At 38.5% G+C, this 11,973-nt stretch overlaps 1 protein-coding gene across 2 annotated transcripts; it reads right to left on the reverse strand.

The window, feature by feature from the left end:
• Window positions 1-3,372: 3,372 nt before the first annotated feature.
• LOC127631331 (PR domain zinc finger protein 2-like) lies at window positions 3,373-11,050 on the reverse strand. Of its 2 annotated transcripts, XM_052109429.1 has the most exons (3): window positions 10,983-11,050; window positions 7,192-9,588; window positions 3,373-6,900 (listed from the first exon to the last, which is right to left on the reverse strand). In XM_052109429.1, the coding sequence occupies exons 2-3, from the start codon at window positions 9,431-9,433 to the stop codon at window positions 5,099-5,101; spliced, it is 4,044 nt and encodes a 1,347-aa protein (XP_051965389.1). In that variant the 5' UTR covers window positions 9,434-9,588; window positions 10,983-11,050; the 3' UTR covers window positions 3,373-5,098. The 2 variants fall into 2 exon arrangements, with proteins under 2 accessions (XP_051965389.1, XP_051965388.1); XM_052109428.1 differs by having other exon boundaries at window positions 3,373-9,588.
• Window positions 11,051-11,973: the final 923 nt, after the last annotated feature.

Raw genomic sequence — 11,973 nt, forward strand, 5'->3', positions numbered from 1 at the left:
GGAGAGAACAAGAGGAGGCTCTAGAGGTCTGCGTTGGCCAATGGGAGATACAGGGGAACAAGGCAGAGGGTGACGTATGCGCGCGTTCGCGCATTCTCGCGCTCTGTTAGGATTTGTGTGTGTGAGCGCGTGGCAGCAAAGCAGAGATGGGAGGGAGTGTCCGAGAGCGCGCATTGCCCCCAAACCGGTTTAGACCGGGCGTGGAGAGGTTTGGTTTGGATACCAACGCCTCTGTCTCCCTCATGCTACGTGTTGAAACGGGAGAAAATGGCTTGGCGAAAAATATCCCATCACACCTTGAGATGAGACTGTGCATATGTATACGCACACAGTGGAGGCGGGGGAATGAGTACGTCTGCGGGCGCATCTTGACGCTCTTTTGTTTAGCTTAGCTGCCGTTTTCATAGTGTCGTGGAAAACACATAACAACAAAACGCTAAAGATTGTGTTCTTGGACACGCAGATGTCCGATATGGATATCTAGGCAGTCTAGATGTTCAAGTCAATAAACCAAATGCCTCAATGAAGTGTTTGATAGTTTTGTCTGGTCTCTGATTAATTATTTTGTTCTTTCGACGGGAGAAATAAATTGCATCTGTACTTTCACATGACGCGTCAGGGATGCAGTTTCATGCCAAGGCAAATGACCCACTTTGGCTTTGTTTACACCCATAGAAACAGAGGGAGGCATTAGATGTGGTTTTTGAACATCTAACAGGCAGTTTGGTGTTCACTTCTCTTTTAGTTATGCCTTTATAAAACAATCATACGTTTGAATGGATATATATATTACTTAACCGGCTAGTAAACAGAGGATGCCTTTAAATAAAAGCAATTTAACCCATTTGTAATGCCACATGAAATTATAGAAATGTATCGTGAAATTTGTTCTGTAAAGTTCATAGAAATAACATGACGCTGGACATTAAAGACGATGCAGCAGTCTTATTTCAGCCTGAAGGACTCTTGGGCCTCGCGCCAATTTCGACTCAACACGTCCATCAACCCCCAGCGCCAAATTTTTCTGCCAATCAGCTTCTCCGAAATGTTTACGGGGCGGTACCTCCATGGCGTGACCCTGGTCGTTATTTATGTTTACACGTCAATAGTAATACAATGTTGGCAAGATGACACAACCTGATTAATGCGGGTAAACGAGAGAGTTTCTCATTTTAACGAATTATTTTATGTTATGGTCTAATGAAATTTCAGAAAAATGCAACACCATTATTTTTATACAATGAAAATCACTAGACTCCATTGTTCTGGTGAGACGCGTTGATGTGGTGAAAATGTATTTGTGTTAGTCAATGCCGCCACCCAGTGGATATTATTAGTAAAACAACACACGATTTACTGTAGAATGCGACTAAAGGGCCATAGGCAGCATAGATTGAGATTGAATTAAATGAAATAAAGCTTTATAAAGTTTATAAAATATAATGACAATGAATGGTCAAGAATGACAATTAATGTTTTCATTGTAGTTAATTACTTGGTTCCCTCTTTTAATAAACACAGTCCATGGGTCTGTAGCATTTAGATGAAACATTTCCTAGCCTCTATTTCTTTTTATTGAATATTGATGCAGCAACATAATTTGTGTGAAAATAATAACTGAAGGCTGTTTTGATTTAATGAAATGGGCCTTTTACACTTGAGGGTTTCATATCATGTAGATATAGGGGCAAAATATTTAGTGCAAATTTTGTCAACTAATATGAATAATTAAGAGTAAAAAAGCAAGATGCTTATTCAAAATAACCACTTCAGAAAAGGGTGCAACATTTTCTGTTAGTTTCACAAAATTTGGCATTTCATAACATCTTGATTATTCTAAAAAAAAGAATCTTCATTATGACACATTTTTGACAAATTAAATGGGGCATTTTAATGTGTTTATGTGTTTTAATTTCCTTTCACATATTGGCCAGTTATTCAAAAGCTTTTTATTTAATCACCTTAAAACAAAATTAAAAATGTAAAAGAAAAGTATTTTGTCCCGAAATAAATATGATCATTTAAGGGATTTTCAATATAAATTTGCAACATTTTGCAATGCATAGTGACAAACAGATGTTTGGGAAAGTGCTAGTCTTTGTTGTTATTTAGTGTTTTGGAAGAAAATCAAATCAAATGAGCCTAACTAAATGGGTCCTTTAGACCAGTTGTTCCCTACATTAATATCCTTACATAATTACAATGAATATTAAATAGGCTGGCCTGACGATGTCAGACATTTTGTCCCTTTAAAATCTTTGAATCTTTAAAGGGGTCATGACATGAGGTATAAACTTTTCCTTGATCTTTTGACATATAAGAGGTCATTGTACTATAAAAACATACTGTAAGTTTCAGAACTCTTATCTTCCTCACTGCGAAAAGAGCATTTGTTGAAACAAAGCTGCAAAAATGACTCGTTCTCTACTTCCTCCACATTGTGATGTCACACTGTGGAAGACATTTGAATCTGACCACCACATCAAACAAGAACAAAACATCAAAGCCTACTTTACCTTGTCATTTCTGTAGCCCGACCAGTAGTGGTAAGCAGTGAGATGGCAAGGATGGAGCAGGTCAGTCAAGAATAGAGCGCCAATCATAACAGTGCAAGTTTACTGTCAAGTCTTAAAGGAGAAGCAGATTGAAACTGAGCATTTCTGACAGGGTCAGAATGAGGGTGGAAAATGTTTGTTTTATAAAATATAATAGTCATTAAAGAAATGACAGTTTTGTTATGGGGAAAAAAACTTTACTAATATTATAATGGAACCTCAACCATGACCCCTTTATGTTTCAATAGCTGTCCTATAATTCAACCTGCTCACCGGGAAAAGAACCGGTGCTCCATATGGCCTGCCATCTGTGAATATGACACAAACACTTATGTTAGAAAATTAAACTAGTGCCTGTTGCATTTATCTCATGCAGGGTGGTCTCTAGCCTTGACCTTAAAAATCTGAAATTCTGATAGCGGACTGAATTGGTAACAGAGAGGTTTCTGAGGTCACAGTTCTGCTTTACCCACCATTTTGCATTTCAGCATGACACCATTCTCCACATCAGGCCATTTTAAGTAAAATGGTCACAATATTCAGTTTGCATGTTTTGTACATGTTCAGTTTGTGGGCTTGTGTGTGGTGCTCTACAACCATCTGAATGTGCCACTGACATCCTTGACTCTTGGAATTCATGATTATTTGGGTTCAATATTAATACTTACTTGGATCTTTACTTTCAGACAAATGTTTGTAAATATTTATGATACATTTTATGTAGTTTAGCTGATTTGGCATGTACTGTCATGCAACAATGCAATTACAGAAAACTACAAACTGTTTCACTGAACTTTAAAATGATTTATTCAATTGTTCATGAGAAAACTCTTACTGTACCATTTACAAGGCCATACACATTTCGCATTAAAGAAGGCCCTTCTAAAGCCCCTTTAAGGAAACCTGTAAACCAAGCTTATCCATGTCTAGAATATGAATGCCCCTAAAGCAACCTCTTTGGCAGGCGATAATCATACAAATAAATATGTGAACATTGTGTTAGTTTTGGTAATCTCAAAATTTAAGAAAAAAGATTTGACAGTAAGCCTATAATCATTTAAAGATTAACTCTTTATCTGTTCAAAAATGTAACAAGTATTACATAACATTTATAAAGGTATATTGAAACTGCAATATAGCTGTTATAAATCAGCATATCAGACAAGTATAACTAACTCATCATGGTAGAAGCTCTATGAGTGTGACGTTTAATAATAGTGTCCAGACTTCTCTCCAGAGTACAAGTTCTTAAATTAGCATTTCTCATAACATTATCATTTTTTGCTAATATGAAAAATAACTTTGGTAACATTTTCTTTTAGATAACAATCATATTGTAAACATTTCACTGTGTTTATATTATTCCTTAAGCCTTAATAAACCTTAATACACATTGTATTACCAGTTCTAACCCCTGATTCTGAATGTAATCATAGAACATGTCTTGTGGTGACAAAATATAACCATAATTACATTTGTCCAAACAAGGCATTTCTGCATTTTAAGGCTTTAGTCTGATACCATGTTTACCATCAGCAGAGCTCAACAGGACACTAATTTGTGCAAACAATTGTCTTAAGCACTAAACAAATTAAAATTGGTGGCTCATGGTTTCTGTCATTTCATTTCACAAATAAATATATGCCCAGTACTAAACATGTCTATCAACTTTCTTTAAAAATAAATCAGACTCATGAAATGATATGATGACTCATTTGAACATGAACCAAATATTTCTACATTTAGGAGGATGGCACAGGGAGAGAGACATGGAGAGAAACTTTGGACACTGAACATATATGCAGAAATGTTCTTTGTAACCACAATATAAAAGTCTTCTACCACTTGAGCATAGTTGTTTTCAATTATACAATATATTCTAATCCTTCTCTTAACTCCTGCTGCATTTCTGCTGTAGTGCTGAGTTTGATACATTAACACCCACGCTATCACTCATACATTAAATCTCTGGCATGCATGAAGAGTCCAAACTGCACATATACAACAATTAAACACTTGCTAACACAATCTACAAAAATGGAAGCCAGCTACATCACAATAATAACAGCTCAAATTAACCTCATTAAATATGACATCTCAGTCTTAGATTTAGCACTGAATAATTACATTAATAAATAATTAGCAGTAATCTATCATTGTATTGCAATTCATTTCACACAAATTAATATGATATACAGTGTAAATTGCATGATACCCCAACTCTCATAGCTATTAAAATAACACAGTATGGTATCTCAATGGTATGTCATAATGCTTTGAAATGATAGATGCTATAGCCAGCTGTATTTGAGCCAGTAATTATGAAAAATAAAATAAAAAAGATCACAAAAATTAATGGCATTCTTATTTCAGCCTGTCAATATTTTACTTAAAAAGTATGGTGTCCAAAAAACCAAGAGTGTTTTTGCTACAAGCAATCTAATATCTGCAGTCACTTGACTATGTATGAATTATAATTACAGATAAATGATGCACTGATGAGGAATTTAGGAAAACAGATGTCATTGATATTTATTATCTGTTCATTTCTTGACTTGAAGCAGGACAGGACGCATGATGATGTTGTGACTGTCTGGCTGTTTAAGGGGTGTTATTGTGGTGCTGGCCTGCTGGACACTGCGAGTAATGGGCCCTCCTTCTCTTTCTCTCAACCTCAGAGAGTTAACCTGAGCAACAGAGGAGAGGACTATCTGCTTTGAGGCCAGCTGTGGCATAAAGCTACTTTTTAAAATAGGCTTGCCTTTTTTACTAGACTGGACCACAGATGCTGACAAAATGGTAGATCTTTTAAGCCTAATATCCTGAGTTGTATCAGCTGCTGTGTTTGGCTTGTTGATCTGACTCTTTGTTTTTGGCCCATGGTTTGAGCCTTGCAATGTTGCATTAATATTTGTTATTTGTCTGTGAAGGCTCTCGTTGTTCTCCTGGGCTAAAACAATGTCAAGTTTTCTGTTCATGGATTTCCTACTGGCAGGCCTCATAGGGCAGCTAAAAGCTACATGCTTCTTTAAGCTGGCATTGTATGTAAACTCCCTGCTACAGTGAGGACATGCATAAATCCCCAGGTTATCCTGCGCAAAGGCCTTTCTCATCCCAGCAGATCTGCCCTTTTGTACCAGCTGAGATTTCTTCTTATTCAGGGTACTCATTTTTATCTTAACTGTTGATTCATGAAAGTTCAGTTTTTTCAGGTGTCCAGGCTTTTGAGAGAGATTCTGCCTACTATTAACAATAGTTGCTGGTGATAATACTCCATTTTGCGCTTTAGCAAACTGCTTAAGTGGTATAGGGTTCTTTTTAGGAGTGTAGCGCTTTTTGTCGCTAGCATTAGCACAGGCTAGGATGTGCTTGTACAGGTCGGGCATGTTGTCAAAGCTCTTACCACACTTGGTGCAACGAATAGCTGTGCTGAAGGTTTGAGGGATATTGGGGGTGGTAAAGTTGGTGGCTGATGCCGCTGTTGTTCCAGTTGCCGTCCGGTTGTGGTATGGGAAAGGAGGTGGTTTAAAACTAGGGTAATGTTGGTTAATGCCTAAACGTACATCTGGGCCTTTTGGTTTGACCCCTTCAGATGCCATGATTTTTATTGTTGTATATAGTTCTTCAGTAGTGTTTTCTGAGTCATCCTCCTCTGCTTTTGAGGTTGTGTTGTCAGATTCTTTCTTAAATTCTGTGATGGGAATGTCTGGTTGGATCAGATCAGTTTTGGGACTGTTATGATTTTCAGGTCTTAATTTGCCATGCACCACTTCTGTGTGTGAGCATTCTTGACCGGAATGGAGATCTTGCTGATGCTGCTCTAAGTTGCAGAGGAAAGCAAATTCTTTAGAACATGTTTTGCATACATAGATTTTACCAATGCCATGATAACTGGAACGGTGTTCCAGCAAACCCGTGTCACTCTCAAACAACTGCACACAGAATTCACATTTATAGGGCCACTCTTTGGAGTGTTCACCTACATGTTGACTGAGACTTTTCATGGATTGAAAGGGCTGGTCACAAACATTGCACATGAAATTCTTGCAAAAGGAGTGCAGGGGAGATGATTCATCTTCAAATTTGTTGTCATGTTTAGAGTTATCATAGGTCTGGACATTAGCACTCGCAAGGCAGACCAAGTTGTCCTGTCCCCCTTCATTGCTCTCTGCTTTCAAAGCATTGGTGGAAGCAGTGAGTGTCGGCATAACATCTGTACAGCCTGATGACTGCTCTGTAGGTGATGACTGTGTGAAGATTTCAGGCGTTGGTGTGGTGTCAGGGCTGACGGTCTGTGGTTGAGCTGGGACATGAGGTTCTTGTTGTAGTGTTGTATCTAAAGACGCTTTGTCAGAGAGACAATGAACAGAATTAGCTTGGAGAGCTGGGAGAATATTTTCAGTAGATTGCAGTGCAACTGTGTATTCAATAACAACTGTGTTTGGTGGAAAGTTCAAGGATGTGATGTTTGGCTGATTAACAGGCAGAGAGGGAGAAAATATCTGCTCATCAGAGGCTAATACAGAGTCTACAACCAATGTTCTTTGGGCTAGTTCACATACAGTGGGATCTGTGACCCAATGAGAGCTTTGTAAACTCAATAAAGGGGCTGTGGGTATGAGGGTGTGGGCCATACCTTCAGTAGCAGAGGTCATCCTGTCAGGGATTGTCAGTTTCAAATCACCCTGTAAGGGATATATAGGATTATCAATGTAGTCTTCTACAGTGCTAGGGGCTGGCACATTGTCCGATAGCAGGAGAGTGGATTGGAGAGTTTGAATTTCCTGACTGGGTTCCACAGTGGTAGTGGATAAATAGGATACATAAGATTCAGTTGAAGAAGTTGAATCTTGAGATGAAGGGATTAGGGCAGCAGGATGGACATTGAAAGGAGCAAGTACAGGAGGCATTGGATGGTGTAAGGCAGGAGGAACAGAAATCTCAAACAAAAGATTTTCAGGGTTTTGTGGGCCTGAATCAGACAGTGACACAACTGCAAGGTTTGTTATTTCAGGAGCGCTGAAGATGCCTGCATCCATTGGAACTTCATCAGAAGGAATATCTACACCACCACACTCATTCATAAGAACCTTCTGAAGCATACTGGAGTTGGGTTTACTCTTCTTAACAGAAGGCTGAGTGAGGTATCCTCCTGCTGAGTCACAGTCCAAGTTCTTTCCGCTAATACTTAAGTCCAAAATCGACTCTTCTAAACCGTCACTGCTGTCATGCTTACCCACAGAGTTAGAGAGGTCTAATGGTTGTTGGTTACAAGAGTTTCCACCAGTCCTCGATACAGAGCAGTCTAATGGCAAAATCTGTTGCTTCATCTGAGCTAAATCAGAGGTGGGTGGATTCAACGGTTCAATTTCATCATTGCCTGAGAGGCTCAACTCAGGAGATGTACCGTGGCTCTCCAAATCAAACACCTTAGCTTTTATGGAATCATCATCACGCAGTACAGTTTCAACACTTAGATCGGGGCTTTGCTGCAGAGAGCTGAGAGGAGACGTTGTTCTCCTCTTAAACCTTGTGGTTGTTGCAGGTAATGCATTCAAAGACAAAGGAGAGCCAAGTTTTTGGCCATCAGCAATGAATGCAAATGCTGATTTACTGCCATCCTGATTGTGCAGGATCTGCTTGAGTTTGGGAGACAGATAGACAATTTTTTCCCCCTGGAAGGTAACTGTCTCAATAGACTGGGGCAGATGAGCGGTGACCAGTCCAGTTCCTGAAGTAGGGGACAGCGGCAAAGAAGAAAGGGAAGATGAAGAGGTGGTTAAGATGGATTCAGATTCCAATTGTGTTTTTATTTGTGGAAGTAAAGGTGGGGTAGAAGTCCTTCGTCTGGTGGAGAATTGCTCAGACAGGTCAGGGGTCAAATTGCAAGAATTGGTTTCTAATTTAAGAGCTTGTGTAATTTGAGCTGGACTGATGATAACAGCATTCAGCCCAATTACAGCAGAGCCCCCAGAGTTCATCTCAATCAACTCACAGTTGCTTACAGCACTTGTTGAGACAATTTTCCCATCTATGTAGAAGCTGAGGTTCTCTGAAATGTTATTAGAGATGTCAACCATGAACTCCCTTTCCTGATCGATGTCCTCCATACACTGTGGGATAACAGTCTGAGAGTCCTGTGCCATCTCAACAAGCTGCTGTCCTTCAGATGCTCGTATGACTGTGGCCTTCTTACAAACGCCTCTAGGAAGGAGTTGGTGCTCATGGATATTGCGCTGATGTCTCTTTAGACTTGTACGTGTTCTGAATGCTTTTTTGCAGTACTTGCAGATGTGTAAGGCTTTGACATAACTGATTTTATCAGAGCCATCCTTTTGTTCACTGTCAGCTGCATTAAAGTGCTTGATTGGGTCTGGGTTTTGTAATGCCTTGTCTCCTTTACCCAAGCTCACAGCATTCTGAGGTTTACCTCTGCCTGGCACATTCTGACTGACAGTACAGGCTTCTGTGCGATAACCTGGCTTTCTGTTTCTGTTATCATGTCTTCTCTCATGCCGACGCTGACTAAATTGTGTACTGAAGGTCCTTCTGCAGTGACTGCATTTAAATTGCTTTGTGTGGCTGGTAGATAAAGCATGTGTTTGTATGTGACGTTCCAGGCCTTGTCTACTTGTAAACCGTCTCTCGCAGCGAGGACAGGGCAATTCACTAAAACTTTGGAGATTACCATCAGGGTTATTGTCATGGTCAACATTAGTGTCATTTAAAGGCAAACCAGTCCTGTAATCTTGTTTTATCATTTCAGGATTCTTATTCTCACAGACTTGACTTTGATTAGTTAGATTTTGAGACAATATGGGTACAGGGTGACTGGCGTTTTGCAACAATAGGATGTTCTGTTTAACTTTGCAATCCATCTTCTCATTTGTTCCACCCTCTATCCCTTCTTCTATCTATTCCCCCACTTGCTCCAAGATGCTTGATATTGCTGATTCGTTAGAAGTGTTATGTTGAACTGCAGGTTGCTGGAGAAAATATTCTGATGACAGCCTAGGTCCCTCCTCTTCCACAGCTGAAATATATAAACATGCCTGTGACACAACATTCAATTTTTAAATGTAATAAATATGTGTATCAAATGCAGATATGTTAATGTTTGTTTGTGAGTGTGACAGATAGCAGCTGCTGTTTAAAGCATTATAATAGCATTATTTTTAACCATCCTAAACTACCCCATGACAACCAGATACTGTATACTCTAAAGGAAATGATCAGCATGTCTGAAAATGTGTAAACAAACAAAATAAAAAAAGGCCATGTATATGTTTTAATATTGACCTTTCTAATAATATTAATGATAACAATACTTATGATTGCACTAACAAATGTTATCCAAATGTAGCAAAAATTGGCAGTTGATATAGTTAATAAAATGCTATTTAAAAGCATCTACAGATTTGACATTTTAAGAATATACATAGATCAAAATAACAAAGAAACCAGATACATCAACAGAGACAACCCAACAGCTCAGACAGGGCTAAGAGCTAAAACATTATTCATCCCATTCTGCAAATTAAAAGGCCAATAAATGACTAATGCAAAAGATACAAATTTACATTACATAGTGAATGATACAATTGTTGTTCTAGCTGTGTTACAAAATCTATATGTGGAAAAACGACTTGAGGTTAATATTTTGTACAAAAGTACTCCTAACCTGTAAGACTATAGAGGTGTGGGTGGGGTCAGATAACCTAGTATGAAATAATCTAATTTTACAGACACGTCACTAGGTCACAGGGCGTCCTAATGCAATAAACAGGGAAATTGTTGACACCATGGAACCATCACCAGACAAACTGACTGATCTGTGCTAGGAGTCAATGTCAGCAATACTGAAGAAATAACGTAATGCCGCATTCTCTTTGTATGCGGTGTATCGATTTAATATGCAGTGGATGTTTTTAATTTCATACTGGCCTATTCAGATTAATGTATGTGCACAAAGAACAACGCAATTCACAACGTACAACAAAAATATATGGTACCAGAAAATTTCTTGAACTAGTATTAGCGTTTAAACAGAAGTGCTCATGTCATCATATTGTGTACTCAGGCCGCACATGTTGCGGACGTCTGACAGCCTCTTTAAATTTGACAAGCACCGTTTGGCACTGCCGCTGGGCGCAATCGAGAAGGTCACTGTCAGAGAGATACACTTTACGTTAAAGTTCATCGACATTCATGTGCTGAGTAACGGTAGCTAGTTCATCTATACATTGCTGTGATTGTTAAGGCGTAATTACGTACATATATTAGAAACATGCACACAAAACGTTGGTCTCAGCATTAAATCTTAGACAAAATAAACAATATTTCGGTCATAAACGGTTCGGAAACCTTTTACATGCCTAATATTTTTTATTAGTTATGCCATTTGGTGTTGTATTAAATTTGATTTACCTGTGTAATTCTTAGCAGCTTTGTTGTGACGCCTCGCGGACTGAGTCTGGTGGGCACGCGCAGAACTGTCGGTGCGCGCGGCTCGATGGCCTCACGAGCTTTCGCTGCAGACTGCACTAATGAGAATGCGCATGTGCGAGATTTCATGCACCTGTATATATACATCTGCACAATGGAAAATCTTTTCTGTGCACATTCATAAAATTAGACATCGACAACGGTTTGCTTGTGTATTTTCGCCATTCATTGGCAGATGACAATTAACCCTGTCGTACACATCAGAGAGTAGTAGACAATAGATGAATACATAAACAAAGCATAATTATATCTACAAACTAAAACCTACAGTTTTATCATTAAAACTGTATAATTTTTTTTATTATAATAATTAAAAAAATAAAAATAATTACAAATATTAATTTTACTGAATGCTTTCTTTAAAAGAACTTTACTTAAAAAACGAACAAGTCTAAAGTCACAGTGTGTTTTATTCCAAGCATGTTTATTTACGTGTGAATATGTGCTAAAATACTAAATACATAAAAAATGAATACGTATACAAAACATTAATCAAATGAACTACTATTTATATTCAGAGTTTTTAATACTAGACTGGTATTACTGTAGTTATTACGAGTGACCACTAGAGGCCTCTGTGCTCCAGTGTGTACGGATATGATGCGTGCTGCTGGTATTTGAGAGCTCGTCGTAGTTGTCTCCACAATAAGGGATGCTCTCAATGTAACATGTCTGAGACGTCATTAAGAAAGTTAGGATGCAATTGCAAACAAATTGATAGTTACCCTGTGGGCTTGCATGATGCATCTGATGCGTGTGTTGGTGTTAATCTGAGCATGCGCATCTGTGTGTTCGTTTCTGTGTCTACATATAGTGAAAGGGCAGGGGTCACAATTTATGTCTAAAGAGGAGTGAGATCCATCGCTGTGCAATAGCCTATTTATTCTAAAAACATAGGTCTGAAGGAAGCATA

This window comes from Xyrauchen texanus, chromosome 37 (genome assembly GCF_025860055.1).
Source record: "Xyrauchen texanus isolate HMW12.3.18 chromosome 37, RBS_HiC_50CHRs, whole genome shotgun sequence".
In the NCBI taxonomy this organism is placed as follows: Eukaryota; Metazoa; Chordata; class Actinopteri; order Cypriniformes; family Catostomidae; genus Xyrauchen; species Xyrauchen texanus.

Excerpts from the sequence above, each read along its gene's own strand:
- LOC127631331 (XM_052109428.1), bottom strand. The coding sequence starts at position 9,433 with ATGGATTGCAAAGTTAAACAGAACATCCTATTGTTGCAAAACGCCAGT.